Below are 23,038 nucleotides of genomic sequence, written 5' to 3'. Positions count from 1 at the left end.
TATTTGGCAATTAATGTTCAATCATGCACTAATTAGGCTCAAAACGTTCGTCTCGCGATTTCCAACCAAACTGTGCAATTCGTTTTTTTTGCCTACATTTAATGCTCCATGCATGTATCACAAGATTCGATGTGATAGCTACTGTAGCACTTTTTGGGAAACTTTTTGGGAACTAAACACAGCCTAACTCCTTTTCCGATCAACTTTGTTTGGCTCCACTGTGGAAGTGGAGACATTGCATCCAGTTGCGGACCCAAGGATAGGGTTCCCCGTGCTGTAGCCCGGGTCTATGCCTACAAAACTCCATATAGACTTACTTCATCAGCTATAAAAATTAAAGAGAAAAAATGATTTAGCCCTTTTATTACATGGTTCAGCCTAGGGCTTAGCAGATTTCTTGGTCCGCCCATGATTGCATCCGATTCTCATCTTTGTTGTCTCTAGTCTCGATTATCAGACAACGCACCAGATTCTAGTAGTCTATGCATGTCATAATCACTTTATTCTTTTAGAAGTGAATTAAAGATGTGCGGTGTACTTGTTCTTGGTCTAAAAATTCGCCCACATAATTTTAGAAAATTTCCATATATATGGTTGTCTAACTTTAACCGTTAAAGTTTAAGAATATTTATATCATGTAATGAAGCCGACCCCAATAATGTTCTCGGCTAGATTCGTCACTGCTTCCTTCATCCTCTTTTTCTTTTTTTTCATTTTCAGCAAATATGTAGTATTTCTGACAAAGTCACGCTGTCCTTGATCTCCCCAGTTTGTAGCACAATACTCCTCTAGGCATTTTACTTGTAGCAAAATTACTAGGGTGATAGGGTCAGCCTCACTTCCACTACCTGTTCCGTTCTTCAATGTGAGAGGGATGAATGGGAGAGAATCACTGCGTTTTGCATTACTCAGTGGAGGAGAATTGATAATACAACAGCTGGAGCTGCACTCACTCTCAGCCAATCCTAAACCCTAGTGGAGTGAGTGGAGCAGCCGGGTCAGCAGATGTGCAAGCCGATAGGATCTTAGCTAATCTAGGCTATGCTATACTTAGTCGCTGACATTCAAGAAAACAACTAGCGAACTCATCTTCACCTTTCACTCTTCAGTCCACAGTAAGTTTACCTGAAAGCCGCAGCATGATTCCTTCCCGCTTCAGGTAAAGAAGTGGCATTAATCAGCTAGAAAGTTGTGCTGTCTTTGTTCCGCCACTGCTCAGAGCGCTCCTTAGCGTAAACCTGCTCCCTCCTTATCCTCCGTTGTCCATTCGACCCCTCTCTTCCCTGAAACATCTATCTCTGTTCAAGCATCTCTTGCTCACACAGGTGACAGGTGTGGCTACGCGATCAGACACGTGGATTACAGCGACACCGACGCGGGCATGGAAAGCACTGGGATCGGCCAAACCCACCAGGCCACCAGGGCACCAGGTACATACACGTGGGAGTCGCCCACCATCTCGCGACCTGTCCATTCGTACTCCTAGGCAATACTGCCGCTGTCGCTTTCGGCTCTTCCATCAGCAATTCAGAATGGCTCTATTCACATATTCATATCCATGGAATTGGAATCGATGTTTGGTCAGAGATCCAGTTAAGCGTAACACCTCTATGGCCCTACCTGGTGGCTGGACAGTGGACAGTGTAGTGTAGTAGGACTGTAGCCTGTAGGAGTACCACTGTGGCAAACTCATCAGAGTCTACGTAGCACTGTAGTATAAGACACTGATGAGGTCTTGGTCATTGCATTCCGTAGCAGCTTTTTGCTAGCAAGTGGATCTGGTTGTTTTCACCCTGTCTTTTTTTGCAGGATTTGCTGGCCTCCTCCTGTGGCGTGTAGATTGTTGAGCTATGATCCAAATTCAAGTTTGGGCCGAAGCAGAGCGGCCCATTAGCGTTAAGAGGGACTACACCATCTATTAGTTCCGTATTGCTAATAGACGAGGGTGTGGGGTTTTTTCTCTCTATATATACGGACCACCTCCCTCATAGACATCATAGACTTGTATACGGGAAGGGCCCTAGGTTAGGGTATCCCAAGTTGTAAATCTCCGGCGTTTGTAACCTCACCCGATATAGTGAAGTTTTGCTGGCTGGTGCCCGTGGTTTTTCCCTTCCACCTTGGAAGGGTTTTCCACGTTAAAATAATCTCATGTCTCCTGTATTTGATCTACTGTTCTTCGTCGTTTATATTGCCTATCGTTTATAACATAGATTTCCACGTAAGAAAGCCTAGTATACATTTGGGTGATGTGAGTGCCTGTGATCGTGCGTCGAGTGTAGAACCCTATCACTTTTGGATGGTGATGCCTTTCGATTCCTCCTATTGGCATCAAAACAATGATGCTGGACCGGTTTGATGACACCCTGCCCCTACCAAGCCAGTGTCAGCGTAGTGAAGGTTATGATCCGTTTGTTAGGAAAAGAAGCCTCGATTAAGACTCTGATTCAATCCCTTGCCATTTGTTTATGACCCTTTCTTTATTTTCAGGAAAGAGCTTTATCTCGTTGTGGCAGTGCAGCGAGGCATTGTTGACAAGGCATGACAGAGGCTTTGATTGAGCTAAATAGACATGCACAATGATCAAACTTTAGTAGTTAAGTAGCTCTACCGTTATCTCCAATGGAGACCTTTCTTTTGCCTAATGGAGTGAGTAATCGAGATACTAACTTTTCGCTCCTTTTTTTTGTATATATCTTGTAAGAAGGCGAACGAATCTTTTTTTTTTTTTTTTTTTTGAAACGAGCGAACGAATCATCCTGCTTATTTACGAAAAAGAAATGACCGACAGAGGTATGATTGGATTTGCTTGGAGGATTGCTCTTTTACGATTAAAAGTAAAATGAGTAAACTTAGTCCAAACTTCCGTTGTAGTCTAGCTGGTTAGGATACTCGGCTCTCACCCGAGAGACCCGGGTTCGAGTCCCGGCAACGGAATATTTTTTGTCATCTCTTTTTTTTTCATCTTCCGCATCTGTGTCGTTGTGTGTTTGTGGCACGGGCGTCCTCGCGACCATGGGAACTGACAAATTCCGCTCGGCCGCTGTATTTGCAATCCACCCATGACCCATCTGATCCAATCTACAAACCGTGAAATGAAAATTGATCATGGGTTGTGTAAAGTACAGCGTCGCACTCGCACGCGTCGATGCTGCGCGTGGCCCCAGGCGGGGATGGGCATGTGTGCTCGGACATGGACGCTGCAGACCGACACCTCACTCCTGGGTAGCAAGCTGCAGTAGTGGATTACAGATGTTGGGTTTGGGCATGGCAAGCAGCAGTGAGCTCGACTTGTTCTTTTTTTTTTTCCTCGTCCACTCAGGTACCACTGTGACCTCGCGTGATGGCCACAGTGGCCTTGTAATGGTGGAGGGCTCCCGTGCAAGCCCAGTCTTTGGCGGCCCGATGGCCGTGAAGATGACCACTAGAGAAGGTAAGAAGTCTTCAATCCGGGCCAAATACGATTCAACTGCTGCTTCGGTAACAGCCCAAACTGCGGCACAATTGCTTTTGTGGAGCGGGCCGATTGGGTCAAATTACCTGCACCAATTGACGATTAATATCTAAAAAAATTTATGTTTCCCTAAATAAATCTTAAAAAAAATTATGTGCGGAAATTTTTTTTACAGGTTTTTGTTTCCTTGCGTGACTGGCTGACTGCAGAAGTTCAGCCAAGCAGGACAATGCAGAGAAGGGAGAGTTGAGAAATGTGCTCGGAGGCAATGCAGGTTACTGCGATGACACTGCGAATCAGGCAACCAGGCTGGCACGCAGCTTTGCTAGCTGCGGATTATTCCAAAGTCGAAAGCGTACGTGTGAATTGCTTGTCGCATACAGCAGGTTCAGTGGAGATGGAGTTGCCCTCCTGAATCCTAAGTTCCTACGTAAATCCTAACCAAACACCCCTCCCAGGCTCCCAGAAAACTATCGCAAATGTCAGCACATGTGGCAATATCAAATCAAACGCTTTCACGCATGACAGCCCACATCAAATGCTCGCTACAAAACCCACTCGTTCGGCAGAGCAATTCCATCCATCGATTCATTAAAACTTCCGCAGAGCAATTCAAGCATCATCGATTCATTAAAACTTCCGAGACATACTTCGTGGATTATTTACCGCTGGCTGGTTTGGTGTGAGATAAAAATACTGTTCTAGCTTATAATTCACGATTGTATACGATCGTATAAGCTCAGCCGAACAGGCTGAATGTTACTAGTCCTATCCTGTCCTGCCAGAAGGCAACTAAACTTCAGAGACCATGCCAATTGTCATTGCCAGATAGGAGAAGCTAGACACGAAAATTTACTTATACTAACTGTAACTAGGCAACAGCAATCAGCAGCATGATTGGACGAGAGAGCTCAGTCGAACACCTCGAGCACGTCGTACTCCGAGCCGGAGATGGCGTCAGCCATGACGGCGGCCGGAGTGAGGCTGCCATCGGCCTCCAGGAAGAGACGCACCAGGTTCTTGGAGTAGCCGCTGACCAGCGCCGCGCCCTTCTGTGCCGCCACCACCGGCATGGAAGCTTTCGACGACCACCTCCGGCGCCGTGAACCCAGCGTCCATGAACAGGCGGCTGCTGATGCCCTGGTACTCCGTATCCCACGCCGCCGCGGGCCCGGCCCACCCGTCGAAGTCCATGTCGCTCAGCACGAACACCCTCTTCACCATCATGTCGCTGCGCAGCCCGCCCGCCACCGCCGTGCTCAGGATCTTGCTGAACAAGCCCTGCAGGTTGGCGCCCTTCTTGCGCGTACCGAGGGTCGCCACCAGCGGCTGCAGCTTCTCCTTGAGGCTGGCGCCGTGCAGTTTGTGCAGATGGTGCGTCTCGTCGAAGGTGATCACCCTCCCGAGACCGCAGGGTCCGTGGCGGCAGTACCGGTCATGAGCCCGAACACCGCGGTGCAGTTGTCCAGCCGACCCTCCGCACGAGTTTTGACCCAGTCCCATACGCTTCGACCTGGAGTGGTCGGAAGTGGTATGAGTTTTCGTCGGACGAGACGAAACCCGCGTCCTCGAGTTCGGGCGAGACGAAGCCCGCGACCTTGGGCGAGACGGAAACCGCATCCTTTGGGTCGGGCGAGACGGAGCCCGCGGCCTCGAGGTCGGGCAAGATGGAGTCCACGGCCTCGAGGTCGGACGAGACTGAGCCCACGGCCTTGGGCGAGACGAAACCCGCGTCCTTAGGGTCGGGTGAGACAGAGCCCGCGGCCTCGAGGTCGAACGAGACCTTTTAATACGTCTCGAGCCAACTTCTTTATTTTAGGTATCCCTAATATCGATACCCAACAAGAAGAAGAAGAAGAAGAAATCATGCTGAGGGCTTGTTTAAATCCAGAGTGTAAAGTTTTAGAGTGTCCCATGGGGTGTTCGGATACTAATAAAAAAATAAAGTATAGAATCTGTCACTAATCCGTGAGACGAATTTATTTAACCTAATTAACCCATTATTAGCACATGTGTAGCACCACTTGTCAAACACATAGACTAATTAGGTTTAAAAGATCCATTTTGTAAATTAGTTGTAAACTATACAATTAATTATTTTTTAATTTATATTTAATACTTCATGTATGTGTCAAATATTCGATGATACAGAGAGTAAACTTTAGGACTGTCTGGATCGCATGTGTTGTCTGCCAAAAGCCTCAAACAATGCTGCCCATCACGGGTACAACTCCAGGTGAAGGCCGGGTGAGAGTGCTCATTTTTCTTCAGGACGGCCGCTGATCCACAGGTACCATTGTCCCCTGCTTGCTAGTCGAATTCGATCTAGCAGACATCTCTCCCGTATCCCGTAAGCCGTGAACGCCTTTTCGCACCGGTTTGCTCTCAGGCTCGCTGCTGAACCTGAACGTTTAATCCGAAGGCCATACCGTATAGCATGCGTGGCTTCCGTTAAATGAGCGTGACAGGACGGAGTGGTTGCCAGATAGAGGTGTGTCCGGACTTCCGGTGGCCAAATCTGCCTGCCAAGTGATGAGACGGGATGGACTGCACGGTTCGTGCCACTCTGTAGCTCACGGCAAAACGCGGATGCAGCAGTCGTCGGAACTCGGAACTGCGAGCTGGGCCTCAACGGTGGTTGCATAAACAAAACAGCCATTGTATGTGAGGACGTTAAACTCGCTGAGACGCTGATACGTTGGATCACACCTCTCTGTGTTTTTATATATATAATAATAAAACCAAACACGAGAAGATGACAGTGCTAGAGTATTGTATAGCATCACGTGATCATGTCGACGTCGACGTCGACGTCGACTCGTCGTCGGCCCTTTCTCCCTCCCTCCTCCTCCTTTCCAAATTCCAACAGCTGCAGTGCAGGTGAAGTAGTGCATCCGTATGACGCTGAGTGAGGCAAGCAAACAACAACTCGCATATGGTACGGAAGGTAAAAGTGGTCGACAGTTACTACAGTAAAAGCAGGCGTAAAAGGCTACGGCACTCCACCGCTAGCTGTGCCTACCTGCTGCAGCCTGCAGATGTTTCACCTCGGACCTGTTCGTGGCCCTTCTCTCGCGCCGTGACGGCGAGGCCGTATAGTATGTAGAATTATTTACTGCTGGCTTGGTGTGAAAGAAAAATATTGTTCCTAGCTGAAAATTTATGAACGTTTACTGAAAAGCGAACAGGCTGCTTGATCGCGTGCAGGAGGCACGTACCCATCATCTCGATTTGGACCGACACCCAAGCGGTATTTGCGACAAACCAAACACACCGACTGAATTCCATTGTACTGTACCTTCTTGTCTGCTAGCACTACAGTGTGTAGTGGTATAGTTCAGTATCACGTAACGCATCACTTGTGCACGATACTTTTAGACGCCAGAAACGGGCACAGCTACCCCTGACACGGAGGATCGGGATCTCGGCGTGTCACCTGAACAGTGAACAGTGAACCCGCCCATTTCTCCCCTCTCTAGCCTGTTCACTTGTTGGTTTCAACCAAACTTATTCAATCAACCAACAATGTTTTTCTCTCACAACAAACTAGCATCAGCCAACTCAAACCAGCTTAGAAATCCACGAGGGGCACCGGCCACCAGGGGGCAAGGAGCAGGGTCACCACTCACTTCGTCACTCCTGTCTCCCCATCTGGCCATCTCGGTGCACCTCCCACCCCCATGCAACCCATACCGTAACATCTGCAGTTTGGCTGGTGACTAAAACGTGTCACGCTAAAGCTTCGGTAAACTGTGGCTGCCAGAGAAAGGTCGACGAACAAAATTAAAGCCACACTTATGGTAAAGTTTTGCAAAAAAATAAGTCTATAACATGTGGGACATGGTGCTAAGAAAGTGTGGCACGTCATAGTTGTGGCAGTGAACCAAACAACTGCCAGAGAAAACATGGTATGACTAACCTGTGGCATGACAAGTTCTGGTCACGAACCAAACATACCCTAGTCTAGAAGAAAGCGAGAGAAAACCCATATAAAAGGAGGGAAAAATAAAAATAATATTTAGATCCTCTTTGCTAGATTGTTTTTAGGGGCTTCGCCATTGCATAACAGTGCAACGGCACCTTTGCATAAAAATATTACACACGTACAGAAGTTGTCACGGTGGTCGCTTTGTTAACTGCTGTTAGTAGAAAAATAAACACTAGCGGCACATAGAAAAAAAGTTTCTTGCAATGATAATAGAGAAATTTGAAATTTTCCAATAGCACGAGATCAATTGTGATCTTTTATAATGACGGTTCTGAAAGGAAAAAAAAAACTTTTTTAAAAGTGGGTTTCGATTTCCTAGTCCCAGCTGGGCCCCAGCTCCGGAGCTCCCAAATGCCAGCCAAGCGGGCGCCTCCGCGGTGCCACGCAGCCACGCATCTCAAATCTCAAATCTCAGCAGCTGACTAGCAGAGCACAGAGCAGCAGTACAATAATAATCGGGCTGCCACCGACTCCTATGCTAGAATCGCACTCCACTCCCCAGTCCTCACTCCCACACCCGTACGCTTCGCGGCGCGTCGCTTTTGCCAGCCATACGCCAGCGCCACCGGCCGACGTCGCCGTCGCGGGATTCGCCGGGGACGCCACGCCACCGGCAGCGACGAGGGTGGTGTTGGTAGGGTGGGGGCGGCGCTGGGTGGCCGACGCCGCGGGAGATGAAGGCCAAGGCCCTCCCCTTCATCGCCTTCGAGCACAAGCGGTTCGTTCCCGCCCCGCCTCGCTCGCCTCTACACGCGCGCGCATCTCGGCCTCGTGCTGGTTGCTCTATGCTGTTTTCGGGGGGTTTCCAACGGAGTTCTCGAGTTGCTGTTCGAAACGTCCGCCCGTGTGTTTCGGAGATATTTTGGGATTTATCTTCTGCGCGGGGATCTCGATCCGGGCCGAGATACTGGGGGGCCGAATTTGGGCAATGCAGAGCCTAGATCTCCGCATTTCTGCTGTGATGAATTGCTTTTGGTAGCGAAATGTTCGAATTGTTGTTTTATCACGCTAGCAGGATCCGTGTGATGCGAAACTGTCGAGCTTATTTTTTTTACTGTAATTAGCATAGACGAAAACCCAAAATTAGTGGGCGGGACGAGTTTCAGCAAAACTGAATTACTTGTAGCAGCATTACCTGCAACTAGTACATTTCTGACTGGTGCATTGGGTGGTGGTACAGAGACGCCTATGGCTTCGCCGTGCGCCCACAGCACCTGCAGCGGTACAGAGAGTATGCAAACATCTATAAGGTGGAAGAGCCGCTCCCTGGTGATAACTATATTTGCATCGTGTTGTTGCATCTTGCTGAGTTCCTTTGGTGCTGCTGAGTCTGCAGGAGGAGGAAGAGGAGAGGTCCGACAGATGGAAGAATTTTCTGGATCGGCAGGCTGAGGATGGAGAATCATCTGGAGAGGACGCCAAGGTCACACCATCCAACGAGGATGAAGGAGCTGCTGGCAAGAATGCCAAGGATGGCAGGACAGAGCCAAGACCACATAAGATCCAAATATGGTCTGAAATCAGGCCCTCTTTGGGCCATATTGAGGAGATGATGAACTCACGTGTGAAGAAGAAGCAATCTTCGTCTGTTAATGAGGGGTATACGAGGGATGAACTCCGCCCTGATAATTCTGAAGAGAGCAAGCCATCGGAGGATTCTGATGATGAGTTCTATGATGTAGAGAAGGTTGATCCTAGCCAAGAAGTGCCTGCAACTGACATAGCCAATGCTGACTCAGGTACAAATAAAGGCGCAGATCAAGAAGAACATTATCCTTGGAAAGAAGAATTAGAATGCTTAGTCCGTGATGGGCTTCCAATGGCTTTGAGAGGAGAGGTACAGCCTGCATTTTTCTAGCATATAATTTATCAACTGTTCTATTAAAACATCAAATCCTTTTGATCTGTGGTGGCAGCTATGGCAAGCTTTTATTGGTATTGGAGCTCGTCGGGTCAAAGGGTACTATGAGGGCCTCCTTGCAGCGGACAGCGAAAGAGAGGACAACAAATGTTCTGATTCTCCGACTACAGAATGTGGTGATGGAAAATCGAAAGCATCTCAACCATTTTCTTCTGAAAAATGGAAAGGGCAAATAGAGAAGGTATATAAAGTTTTATATTTTTCTTAACTGGGTTCTATATTCATTTGTTGATGTCATCTCTTACTTTGGATCTTTTAGGATTTGCCTAGAACATTTCCAGGACATCCTGCCCTTGATGAGGATGGCAGAAATGCCTTAAGACGCTTGCTCACAGCTTATGCTCGACATAATCCATCAGTTGGTTACTGCCAAGTATATCTCTACCTTAACGCTTATTACTATTATTACTTTTCATGTCAATGAATGTCATTAGCTTGTTATGAACCCCTTACAAGTTTTCAGGTGTGATTCTATTTGAATATGTCCTTCTCCTTCAACACATTAACAATGCTTAACAGTGGGAATAACCATTGGGAATTTGGCAGTCTGCACCATTGCCAATTTGCCATAAGTTGGACGCCAGCCATAAACACCAAGATCGTCAGAGGCCATATTTTTTAAGGAAAAAAACTCTATTTAAAAAAAGGATCAATTTCTGGCATTTTAAAGTAAAAAATGTACGCTAAGTTCTTACAGAACTAAACTGTGTGCACATGTGGCTGTTTTTTACTGGACGCTACATATGATAATTCCTTTTCTTTGGAAGGAGTAGGTTCTGTCGATGTAGATTTTGTGTTCATGAAGTGTTTCTTTCTGTTTGCTGCATAAAGATTCTCTGCTTTGAATGCATAGTAAAATGCACCTGAACAGTTTTGCACTTCTCATTTAGAAATGACAGGTTATGAATATTTAAAAACTCGACTTGCAAGGGGTAAGACGGCCCCCAGGCATTCTGCTTACATGCCGTTCTTATCAAAGTAATTGTTCCTTTTAAATTCTTTATGCTGCTTTATGCCTTCCGATGGTAGTCAAAATGTTATGCAATGGTGTGGTGTAACATATAGGTTAAATATGTTTTTGAAATTCTAGCCTGCAACCATGAAATGTAACTTGTAAAAAGAAAAAAACTCCTTTTGCATGGAGTATTATAGTTGTCAAGCATTCACACTCACATGCTCACTGACTACCCATAGCTAAGACTAATCATAAAAATATTGCAGGCAATGAACTTCTTTGCTGGTTTGCTACTTCTGTTGATGACAGAGGAGAATGCATTTTGGTAGGTTCTGCAGTGGAATTTTATGGAATATGTGTGGTATTTTATGTTATTTCTGCTGAAATGTTGATTTCACAAGTGTACTGCTGAACTAAACATCTTTTTGTGTGTTTCTATGGTGTCCAGGGCATTGACAGGCATTATGGATGACTATTTTGATGGTTACTTCTCTGAAGAAATGATCGAATCTCAGGTATTATGAAGTATCATTTTCTGTATGTTAATGTTTGCCTGATATTCGATTCTTTGACCTTTAATCTGCTCTGTTTCTTATTAAATCATCTGTATTTGGTTTCCCCATAGGTGGATCAGCTTGTTTTAGAGGAGTTAGTTGGAGAGAGATTCCCAAAGTTAGGTGTGTAACTTATTCCATAGATATTCCATTATTTGTACCACATGACTGTCAGACATATTAACTGCACAAGATTGACAAGAACATTCATGTATTTTTTTTTCCAGTAAATCATCTTGATTACCTTGGTGTACAAGTTGCGTGGGTCACTGGTCCATGGTTCCTATCTATTTTTATGAACATGCTTCCCTGGGAAAGTGGTAAGCCTTATTTTGTGTTAGTTGGAACATTTACTTTTTCCTTTTCAAAATGATGTTTCTCTGCTTTTGCAATATAAGATAGGTCTATTGAGAACCGCATTTCAACCAGTAGGGCCTTTAAAAGACCGTGATTTCTATTGCAAAACTGTAAAGTGACACTTTCTACCCTGGGTAGTTGTAGTGTAAGTCTGTTGTCATTAACTATTTCTTGTAGTTGATGCTTCCTTGGTCTTTGTGCAAGTAAGCTTGGACTAATATTCTGTTTCTTGAGTAGACTATAAGCTATTATCTTCTCTAGAAACATTCTTAACACTTACTGCTATTTTAAACATTGCAGTGCTTCGTGTGTGGGATGTTCTTCTCTTTGAGGGAAACCGTGTGATGCTGTTCCGGACAGCCCTTGCACTGATGGAGTTGTATGGTACTGGGGTCCCTCCTTTTCTTATTAATGCCAAGTATCTCGGAAGTCACATTCTGGATAGAGGTTTCTTACCACTATTAATTGCAGGTCCTGCACTTGTGACAACAAAAGATGCTGGGGATGCAGTAACCCTTTTGCAGTCTTTAGCTGGTTCCACTTTTGACAGTAGCCAGCTTGTTTTAACAGCTTGCATGGGATATCAAGCTGTAGGTGAAGCAAGACTGCAAGAATTGAGGAATAAACACCGACCATCTGTTATCTCTTCAATGGAACAGAGAGCAAAAGGTCTTCGTGTCTGGAGGGACACCAACAGTCTTGCATCTAAGCTATATAATTTCAAGCGTGACACTGAACCATTGGTGTCGTTATCAGAAGAACAGTCAAATGATTTAAAAGATGGCGATAAGAACCAAGAAGCCAATTGTAGTAATGTGGATGATATGTATCATGGCCTCACTCTCAACTCTGAGATTGACTCTCTGCCTGATCCTAAAGACCAGGTATCCTTCTCAATATGCTAAATTTTCTTTCATCTCCAAATCATAAAAGGTTTCACATTAAACTTAGGACAAACTGAATAAGATAAAGAAATATAATTGACTCACATAAACATTTCCATTAGCGAGGTTATTCAATGTTCAACGAATTTATGTGAAGTTGATAGTCTCATGCACAGTTAGCATTTGAAGAAAGTGTTTGCACCCATCATTTTTCGTTTTTGCTTCATATGTTATATGAAGGATAAAATGGTTGGTCAGAAAAGCAAGAGATGTTATATCTGGTTCTTGTTGAAGCAGATGACTTGGTTTTTTCTTGAAAGAAAATTAGTTAAGGTCCAATAGGTTACGATGTATTCCACAAGGATTATTGCTTGAAATCTTTTAGCTTGACCTGCATTTTGCCACTTTCTCACTATGGTGATTCATTCAAATGCATTTGGCATTACCACTATCCACCAAGTGACAGAACTCCTGGCCCAATAAATCATGCAGGTAGTTAGCAGGCTAGCATGTCCCTCAGGAACTGTAGTTACAGGTTTTGTATCTTGTTGGCGTCTTGTAGCAATTTCTGCATCCTGCATATCCTCCAGCATTGTGAACAAATCTGAATACTAGTCTTCGGTTCCTATGTTTTATCCTTGAGTTTCTGTACTTATATTCATACTTAAAATAGTTACTTTTGCTCTAGTAATCTAAGGATTTATATTTGGATGTATTATCTCAGGTAGTCTGGCTGAAGGGTGAGCTGTGCCAACTGCTAGAGGAGAGAAGATCAGCTGTTCTGAGGTTGGTTTCAAATATCCAAGACTCTGACCCTTAGGTTGATTGAGTCATTTCCTGTCCACATAATATGAACAAACATGTACATGCACCAATGTAAGTAGTCATTAATCAATTCTTGAAGTTAGGTCAATCAGGTTACAGTTCCTGTCATGTTTACCACTTGCTGGATCCACCGTGTTGTTCTGTGGCTGAAACTTGTTTTTGTTCCCACCTTCATCACAATGCCCTACCAACAGAGCTCATGTAGATGTACTGAAAACAGTTGTCTTTATGCGTCAAAAGTTAGTCAAGGTTGATGGATTTCAGTCAAAATTAGTTGAGCTTACATGTTTATCATATGGACAGTGGTATTTGAAAAATACTTTATTCACTGATGTCATCAAATCACCAAAATTATATTGTATGACTTTAGTCGTGTGGGTTGTGACTTCTGAAGTGGTAAGCCATTGATCCTTGCATATTGTTTACTTGCAACCTTGGGTACCCATGGTCTATGTCTGGGCCACTTTTTCAAAGATTAACAGGAGAGGATGATGAAGATGAGATACATACTTTTTTTTCAAACATGCAGCATAGCTGTGCATCATTATCTTAAGAAGTAAATGGAGTCTAGTAGATGATTTATTCAACCTGTAGTGGGGCAAAAAAAAACATGACTTGCCAAGTAAACACTAAAAACACGACCACTGAAAGATGAGAGATATGTTCCTTACGACTCATCTTCAACTTTCTTCCAGGAAAGCCTTTCACCAAAGGATGGTGGTAATAGTGTATAAGATGCATTTTCTTTTCGTATTTAGGAGTGGACACTGTGTTCCTTTCAATTCTAGAAGAAGGGGCATAGCCCCATTTAGTGTCCTACATTAGAAGAGTCAATCCTTTTGTTGAGTATTCACTATGATTATTAAACATTGGTACTTAACTCTTCATATTGCTTTTTCCCTGTCATCTGTATCCAGGGCTGATGAATTAGAGACAGCACTTATGGAGATGGTTAAGCAAGATAACAGACGTGAATTAAGTGCAAAGGTAAATGCAAATACTATTCTTTAGAATGTTTGTCTCTTATGATGTTGATTTTGCATGTTGAACCCAAATTTGCAATATAGTATCATCTCTTTTTAAAGTCAATCTAACGGTTAGAATATGCTTTCAATTTAATAATTATTATTAGTTAAGTAGTTAAACTTACTAGATGGAAATTTCTTGTTTCCTTGGAATATGATTGTTTCTACATTTGCTATCTCCTAGGTTGAGCAATTGGAACAAGAGTTATCCGAGCTAAGGCAAGCTCTATCAGACAAGCAGGAACAGGAACAAGCAATGCTTCAGGTGCAGTTCTTGCACATATGATGCTTTAAATGAACCTTGTTACCACTATATCTTCTTTAGTCACACACAATTAGGTCAACTGCAGGTTCTGATGCGTGTAGAGCAAGAGCAGAAAGTCACAGAGGATGCCCGTATCTGTGCGGAGCAAGATGCTGCTGCTCAAAAATATGCTGCACATATACTCCAGGTTAATTCAGTTTGGGCCTCTATAATCCATGCCGTTGTGTTTGTCTGCTATGTCTTGATCTGAGTTTGGCTGTCATGTTTGCATATGAAAACAACTATTTTTTTTTATCTTCCTGCTCTTAAAAAAAATGTTCCTACAGCATATATTGATATTTAAATGTAACTACGCGTTGTAATGCATATGCACCTGTATCTAGGTTGCTTCAAAAAAGTACAACAGTCTTTGCAATAAATAGTGGATACATTTATATTGGTACACAACTATATGTTGCAATGCACTTGCACGCAGTGGCAGTTCCTTTTTTGGCCACAACTAAGCCCCGCCACTGCTTGCACATATGTCTGGGTTTTTTTAAATAAATTATATTTATTATTTTTTTAAAATGAGATACCTCTGCTTATATTGAAATGAGATACCACTGCTTAATAAGTTATACTATTTATTAAGCCTATGTGGCTGCATTTAGAGTGCTTGGAGAAGATGGTTGAGCTCTCTCCCATTTTATAATACTGGAGCTCTCTGGCTTTATTGTTAATATTTGGGCCTGAATATGTCACATCATTTAATGAAGCAAGTAAATGGTTTCTTGTTCAGTTTTATGATTCGCTGCTTGTATACTTACTCTATTCAGGAGAAGTACGAGGAAGCTATGGCTTCACTTACTCAAATGGAGAACAGAGCAGTTATGGCAGAAACTATGTTAGAGGCAACCATTCAGTACCAATCTAGTCAGCAGAAAGCACAGCTGCCATCGCCCTCTCCTTCTCCAAGGTACTATTGCTCTGGTCTTGTTTAATGCTATATTACCAGATTGGTACTAACACTGGCAAGGCAATAGCACTAAACGATCAATTTATTTAACTACTTAATTCTCTTTTTTTTTTCTTGTCCGGTTATCTGCTATTGCCCTCAGTTAGGAAAACCCCCCTCGGTCTCTTTCCCTATTTTCAAACGGATATAGATGTGATTTGATAAGTAGTCTGTTATGTCGCCGGTAAGGCGGCAGTGAAGGTGGAGCTGGAGGTGATCCTGAACTATGCAGATCGTAGTCTCAATTAGGAGAGCGAGGTTTTACCCCTCGGCTCCCTATTTTGATTAGAGGGAAGAAGAGAGAGGCTAATTCATTCTTGATTCCCAATTGTTGGAGCTGAAGGCTATACATAGGCCTGTGGCCAGGTTTCAATCAGTCCCTAGATCTCTCTCTCTCTCTCTCTCTCAATCTTTCTATCTTATTGCCTTAATTCTCTCTCAATTTGAGCACCTTCTTAGCTAAGCTCTAGCCTTGCTTATTTGGCTTGATCAGACACTGGTAGCTGCCTGCTTGCTGGCATGTTTGCCGCGCCTTTTGAATGAGTTGCCCCACATGACATAGTCTTTCCATTAGACATTCCACTCATTTGCTGTTCCAAATGCTAACTAGATATTGTTTCCTAATATTTTTCCTTACAGGACCCCAACTCGAGATGCATCACCAGGCCAAGGGAACCAAGATTCATCACAGGAGTTCCAGCCTAGAAGGATAAGTTTGCTTGCACCATTTTCCATTGGATGGCGAGACAAGAACAAGGTATATTCTTTTGGCAATTGGATTAGGAGTTTAGGATTGTTTCAATATTATAGAATGCAGTAACACAGCTATAACAATAACTTCTTTACCTGAACTCCTAAGTGAGGAATGTCACAATGTGGTTCCTCTGATGTTCTTTTTTCTCTTTGAAAAATATGGCAGGAGCTGTCTTGCATTAGTTAGAAGAAAATAAAGGAGTTGCAACTTAAAAAAAAGAACAGTAACCTTGCTAACAAAAACAAGAATAACGACACCAGAAAAGGAACTAGGGGATTAATAAAGCTAAACACAAGACACCATAACCAACCAAAACAGCAACATCAACTAATGTGGGAGTACAAAATGCTTGCCACCTGTTCCCAGCACGCTCCTTAATATGGTCGAATACCTTATTGGCTGATCCATGATAAGTCATTTTCATCTAGGGAAATTTTGATCATGCACATATAGGTGCTGAAACGTTTAGGAATGCTATAGCAGCTTCTGTCTTAAACTTCATGTGAGGTAATAGTGTGATAAGGTACTAAAAATTTTGTGCACATCTATTCTCAGACTTTCCAGCTGAGTGCAAAAGGAGCAAAACATTCCGATTTATTCCTTCTAAATTTAAGAAACAGTTTTATGCGTTGGATGAATGCCCATGGACACGTGTCATGAATCCACATTCCACAGTGGTTGCCCTTGGTTGATCCATGGGACCGTCCCCATTGATTTTTTTCCCCATTTCACTAACTCAGTTTTCTAGAGTTTGTGAGGAAAATAGTCTGGTCCCTGAAAAATCCTGAGAGTGATGTTTCATTTTGTCATTGTTCAGATGATGAAAGTAATCTCCGGCCTCTGTACCAGCCAAAGATGCACACAGCCATTTTTATTTTAAAATATTGAACTTGCCATGACTTATCTTGCTGTGATGCGTCTTTTGCATCATTTGGAATGGCTATTCAAAATATTGAACTTACCATGACTTATCTTGCTGCTTGCAATCCATACTTGGCGAAATTTGATCCTCTATACGACCTAACATGAATTAAATTTATACAAGTTCAGACTACTATTATACTCAAGTTCTTCCAACTGATCTAACAGTCGGAGGGGTTGGCATTTGTCATTCTGGAAAAGTGCCTTCTTTGTATAGTTACTTCTCTAGATAAATTATACAGTTTCTTTGGAGTGTTCTTTTATATTTTTTATTTAGTTCTTGTCTCTTCTGCTTTGCCTTTCCTTAAAAAGTACGGTTCTGCTTTGCCTAATCTTATGATTTATGTACCCTGCCTTTTGCATAGGGCAAGCAGAACGGCACTGACGAGTTAACAAACGGTAAGCTCAATAATAACACCGATCAAGGGGTTGAAACACCCAAAAAGGACGATGAAAAGAAAGTCGACTCGCCAAAAGAGGGTGAACAGATGATCCAAACACCCCAAAGAGACAGTGAGCCCAGATTAGAGACGCCCAAGATGGATAGTGAGCAACAAAGTGTCGAATTGACGACAAGCAATATGAATGGGCAGGAAGACCAGTTGGAGGAAATAAAATTGGATTGACCTTTGGCTGGTCTTCACCAATGTTGCTAAGTCACGACATAAGGTGCCATTAAATTATGTATTGGTGTATTCATTTTCCCCTCCTTCGTACCTCTTTTCTTTTAGGTTTATAGATTCTTTGAACCATAACCTGAGGGGAGAGAATGAATAAGTTATGTTTGCCTGTTATAGTTTTGTTGATCGCCTGTAAGTTATCAGTACACATGAAAAAGACGTACCACATAGAAGATTATCACAAAAGCAAAATTTTGGAACAGATTGTTCCCTAGGACCCTACCGTTGTCCTGGTGATTTTGTGGTTGCTTGTATCGCCAATTATCTTGTTGGCCACTCCGCCACTGCATCCGACTTGATGACTTGATGTTGTACAACAACCCGGGCTTTGGCTCTCTCTTTTGTTCTCTTCTCTATCATTATTCATTTCCATCTTTTTTTTTGGGACTTCATTTCCATCTCTTTGTTCCGTGCATCTTGTTGCCACTTTACTTTAGCAAGCTTCCTTTTGAACTTTGAAAGCGCAAGGGCACTCGGAACTCCTTTTCTTCACAGGTCCAGTCAACACATCTTTGTGGCATAGTCATTGTGGTGCCGCATCTGCAGCACGTGCCATTCGTGCGCCGTGCGTGCATTCAGACAGGATCACAGGAGGTGGTGTCACGTCTTGCTAGGGTGCTAGCACTATCGTTTCCGGTCTTTATACCAACAACCCGCCAGTTCTACGGCCCACCTGAAAGCTCCGTCTCACTCACACGGGGGCACCACTCACTAGTGGGCCACTGGTGTCGATTTTTTTTTTCTTACATTTCCAAATTCCCAGCCGAAATACAGCTGTGGGTTTTACAAACTACGCTACTGTATGAGGGCGATATAGGTTCATGTTTTTTTTTTTAATTTCTTCGATTCCAAACAGAGACCATCAGGCAAATCTCTCTCTCTCAATTTCAGGCTCGTTTGGGAGAGCTCCGCTCCTGATTCTTCAAAGCTCCTCAATTATCTGATGGAGTGATTTCATTGGATTTCTAGAAGGGAGCAAAGTGGGGAGCTGATGAGAATTGATTCTCTGCTGATCCTCACCAGAATATAGCAGGAGCAGGGTGGAACATGTTTTTTTTAATCTCCTAGCTTGTAGTGTAAATGTAGAAGTGATTTTCTGCTGATGTTCACCTGAATCAGTTGACATTTTGAGCGTTTAGCTAGTTGGGAATGATTCTCTTCGAAGAAACTGAAGCTGGAGCTCTCCCAAATGACCCCTCGACTAGAGTTGAATTCCCCGATTAGTGGATCAACAAGCACTCTATTTTTCCCCGTAAAGGCAAACACTCCACACACCAATCTGGCCATCTCAGTCTGAAGCTAGATTATCTTTTGGTTTCATGCTGCATGGCTACTCCTAACAGGCTAACATGCTACCTCCCGCTGCCGGCGCTGCGTACCCGCGTATAGAAGAGGACAAGACGTGGCCACGGTTCCATGAACCGACACCGGTGCAGAAAAAACCAGGCCCCACCGGCCACCGGACCACAGTGATCGCGGCGCCCACCGCCCACGCGGCCCCCTGGTGGCCTACTGGTACTGTACTAGTAGTATCGCCGGGCCGGCCATGCGAATGCGATGCGCGCATAGACCTTAAAAGCTCCGAAAAAGGGACCATGCCCTGACGCCCATACGTCACACGCACTACGGCACTAGCAACCGAGCTGAGCGGGGGTGCCCCCAATCCTACAACTACTCTTGACATAGAACACGCCCATTTTCGCCATGTGATCCACGCTCTCCCAACCAAACTGCTCCGTACTCCCCCGGACCCTCCCAGCAGGGCAGCGTGCAGCCTGCAGCATCCAGCATGTCTGACAAAAAAGGGTGCTTGCCTGCGCAACGCGCAGCCTGTTAGGCTAGGGCTGAAACGAGCGTATACGATCGTAGATTATTACTGCTGGCTGGTTTGGTGTGAGAGAAAAATATTATTTTTGTTGAAAATTTACGATCGTTTATGACCAAACCAACAGGCTGGCGGTCTGTGTGACTGCAATTATTTCAAGCCATCTGTGGACAGTGGTCGCATGTGTTGCTTCTGGTGCTGGATTTGTTGTTCTGCCTCCAGATTCTTCGGTGCACAACTTCTACCCATTTTTTTTAGAGAAACAGGAAGGGTTGCCCCCTGCTGAACTTTATCAAACTTTTAAATATCAAAGTCTGCTTGATACAACTCAAAAAACTAGAAGGAAACAAAGGAAATAAACAAGATTTCACAAAATTATCTAGCCATAATTGTAACCGGAGACAGATTTCTCTTAGCTCTAAGCTTAACTTGAGCTAACTCCTGTTTAAAAACTATTTTGCAAGTTAGTAGAGATTGATGTTGATTCCTGAAGATGACATCATTTCGACCATTTTTTTTATTTTTAGCTCTTTTTTGAATTTTTTCACAAATATGCTCCTAGAGGTAAGATTTCAAAAGCTGGATCCACAATGTATTTTGACCCATCATATGGAGGCCACTCTCTAGGGTCCCGGAAAGGCACAAAGCGGGGGCTCCATGTGTGCACAAGCGTGTCGACACTGAACTCGTGAGGTATCCTGCTTAGTCCTCCAAGCTTTACCATAAGTTATCACATAATCTCCATACAACACCTCAACGGTCCTGATAATTGTCCTAACCTTCATGTTGGGTTCTCCCTGCAATATTCACATCAACCATTTGGCAGTGAGGGTAGATGTCAACTGCCGATGCTTCAGTGTCAGCTCATGGTCAGCACAATTGTGTGGCCCGACAACTTTTGTGATCTTCCACTTTCCGGTAATATTTTGCTTCCTTGCACAAATCCTCCATGGGCAGCGTTCCTCGTCACACACAACTGTGTAACAGCGCTCCGCATATGAATGCAATATCTTATAAGGTCTCTTTCGTATCACTGCAAACGACTGCAACCACCTCTTCAATACAGGGAGGTCCTTGAATTACCTCCCATTCTCAATTACCATGTTAGGACTGACCTCTGGAGCTTTTAGGAGCTCATCATCACATCCTTCTACACATGCCTAATCAGAATGAGCAAGACCACTGAACTCGTGAACTCTTGGATCACGACGGCCGGGAAAGATACGCCTCAGCATCTCAACATCACCCTCTGTCAGTTCTCCAACAGGGTGATCATCATCAGAATCAAGAGCCCTTGCTATCTCATATGGCTCCGAATCATTCATAATTTCAACACCATTGGAGCCACGGAATCCATCTCTACAGTGCACTTGCGCAGCAACAGGGGGCACATCCACATTGTCAGGAATGTCTCCTGCAACATAAGTAGAGAAATGAGAAAAGAATGAAAGAAATGGATGTAAGAAAGGGGGTAAACTCCCAATAACCATGCGGATAAGACGCTTATTCGGTTGATTCTGTGTCAAAGGGATCTCATGAGAAGGATCTACCACAACAACATGAGTCTGACAAGCATCTCCAACTACCTCATTGGGGCAGATTGAGCATCGAGAACCGTAGGTGCAACCTCCACATCCATATCAGGTTCTGGGACGAGAGGGTCGAAGTGTGCCTACTGACCCATTGATGGGGAAAACCCATGAGGGATGGGATCAACTAACACCCGACGCACAACCATGTCCAAATATTGGAGCTGGCTCTTCATAGCCGATCTCACATAGTTCTCCCACTGATCCGCACATCCAATTGGGATCATTTGCCTGAGGATGTTGGGAGGAGAACCTAGGTGCAGTACACCCTCAACTGCAATGCCATCATCATCATCTCCAAGGCAATGCAGCTCCTCCCGAGCTCTTGCAACCATCTCACTAAATGAAGGCCTATCATTGAATAGCACATGCACACTTTGCATGCCAACAAACTCAACATATCCATAACGATCGCTTTCAACGGTGCCTCCATGATATATGGTCACTAGGTTGTCTATCTATTTCAAACACGTAACGAAACACATGTCATTTAGTAAAAAATACATGCTAACTACTAACGTGAAGGTCTATAGTATTTAGATAAATAAATGTATACTATGTACTAAGTACTACATATATATACTAAGTACTAAATATATACCTATGTATGTATCTAACTATGTAATAACTATATACGAAAACTAGTTATACCAACATAAGTATCTATATATCTATCTAAATATCTATATACCTATTACACCCTAACTATTGTTAACTAAGTACTAAATTACCAATTCAAACGAATAAAGTAACTTACTTTACTGTACAGTCGGTGGAGCATCGGTGGAGTGCAAGAGCAAGCGTCCGGAGCGCCTTGGCGTGCCTGGGCTGGAGCTCCCGCGCGCCTTGGCGTGGCGGGTAGGGGCGGGCACGGCACGACGGACCATGTAGGGCGGGGCAGGCCGCGGACGGTCGGCGAGGGCGCGCAGGCACGACGGCTGGTGAGGGCGAGCCGCGGCGCCGAGTGGCGCGGCAGGGCAGGGCTGAGCGGCCGGCGAGGGCGCACGGGCATGGCTGCTGGCGAGGGCGCGCGGGCCGCGAACAGGTGGGGCAGGGCAGGGCCGTAGCGTCGAGTGGCATGGCGGGCGCGGACGCCCGCACGGGAGCAGCCGCGGCGGCGCGAGCGGGGACGGTAGAGAGAAAGAAAGAGGAAGAGAGAAATGAACCTCAGGCCCATACGTAAGAGAGCTTGGTGCCAGGATTGTTGGCGCCGAGCTCAGCGCCGTGGTCGGCGCCAAGATCCACGGCGCCGAGCTGGCTGCCATGTCAGCGTCTATGGCGCCAACATGACCCCAAGCTAAGGGTCTAGATTTTAAAAACTTATCTTTAGAAACATATTTGTAATTTTTTTTAAAAAGACTAAAAAATAAAAAATTTGGTCATTCCAGAACATTGCCATGATTATTTTCTATGAATTATTACCGCTTCCGTCCATCTTAGAGCATGCCCAACGCGCTCCATCCGTTGTGTTAGCCCCAACAATCCACGTAGGTTCGGATGCCAGATGGGGGAGAGAAGAAGAGAGACAGGGGCTTCGTAGAGTGTCAGTCACATGCAGAGGTACCAGTGTCTCTACAGAAAAGTAGAGGGATAGGGTAGAAAGAGGTACAGATGAAAGCGACTTGTGTGAGAGAGCAGTGGACCCCTTAAATATAGAGCTACTATGCTGCCTGCCTTGGAGAGTGTTGTCATCAGCTTTCTGCTGAAACCGTCGAGGGCTGTTAGCTCGAATATATCAGTCGCCTTATCGGTTTGAATCTAGAGTACTCCCTCCATCCCACAAATCAGTTTATTTTGGGCTGTAGATCAGTTTTCACATATTTGTTTGTTTTGAGTGGACCACGGCTAAAGTAGACGAGTTTGCCCCGGCCTCTTCGGTTACCGCACGGGTCATTAACGCGGAGCGGCGCTAGCGCATGACTGCATGCAAGATGAGGACGGGCATTGAACAGATGCAGCTCGCGCCTCGATCGCGTCGGCGCCGGAGTCCATCGCGCTGGAAAAGATGACGGCGGAGGTCGCGTCGGAGAAGACGGTGCAAAGG

The 23,038-nt window shown here is 44.6% G+C and overlaps 1 protein-coding gene, 1 long non-coding RNA gene and 1 other non-coding gene across 3 annotated transcripts; all 3 read left to right on the top strand.

The window, feature by feature from the left end:
- Positions 1–1,119: 1,119 nt before the first annotated feature.
- On the top strand, positions 1,120–2,064 carry LOC136453505 (uncharacterized). Its single transcript, XR_010759034.1, has 3 exons — positions 1,120–1,232; positions 1,326–1,430; positions 1,810–2,064. It is a non-coding gene; the product is annotated as an uncharacterized lncRNA (long non-coding RNA).
- An 800-nt stretch (positions 2,065–2,864) lies between these two features.
- TRNAE-CUC (transfer RNA glutamic acid (anticodon CUC)) lies at positions 2,865–2,937 on the top strand. The gene has a single exon. It is a non-coding gene; the product is annotated as a tRNA-Glu (tRNA).
- A 4,930-nt stretch (positions 2,938–7,867) lies between these two features.
- On the top strand, positions 7,868–17,782 carry LOC136450695 (uncharacterized). The gene is made up of 18 exons (XM_066451260.1): positions 7,868–8,160; positions 8,623–8,692; positions 8,779–9,279; positions 9,359–9,544; positions 9,623–9,736; positions 10,585–10,643; positions 10,767–10,833; positions 10,944–10,995; positions 11,100–11,192; positions 11,530–11,613; positions 11,701–12,113; positions 12,838–12,899; positions 13,856–13,925; positions 14,148–14,228; positions 14,314–14,415; positions 15,047–15,186; positions 15,865–15,982; positions 17,266–17,782. The coding sequence occupies exons 1-18, from the start codon at positions 8,117–8,119 to the stop codon at positions 17,524–17,526; spliced, it is 2,517 nt and encodes an 838-aa protein (XP_066307357.1). The 5' UTR covers positions 7,868–8,116; the 3' UTR covers positions 17,527–17,782.
- Positions 17,783–23,038: the final 5,256 nt, after the last annotated feature.

This window comes from Miscanthus floridulus, chromosome 5 (genome assembly GCF_019320115.1).
Source record: "Miscanthus floridulus cultivar M001 chromosome 5, ASM1932011v1, whole genome shotgun sequence".
Taxonomy (NCBI): Eukaryota; Viridiplantae; Streptophyta; class Magnoliopsida; order Poales; family Poaceae; genus Miscanthus; species Miscanthus floridulus.
The sequence above is the reverse complement of the archived record's forward strand: the minus strand, read 5'-3'. Positions and strand labels throughout refer to the sequence as shown.

Bases quoted from the DNA above. Each gene is read 5' to 3' on its own strand.
- LOC136450695 (XM_066451260.1), top strand. From the start codon at position 8,117: ATGAAGGCCAAGGCCCTCCCCTTCATCGCCTTCGAGCACAAGCG. The intron at 8,161-8,622 runs GTTCGTTCCCGC...GTGGTGGTACAG, and splicing joins ATCGCCTTCGAGCACAAGCG to AGACGCCTATGGCTTCGCCG. The intron at 11,193-11,529 runs GTAAGCCTTATT...TAAACATTGCAG, and splicing joins CATGCTTCCCTGGGAAAGTG to TGCTTCGTGTGTGGGATGTT.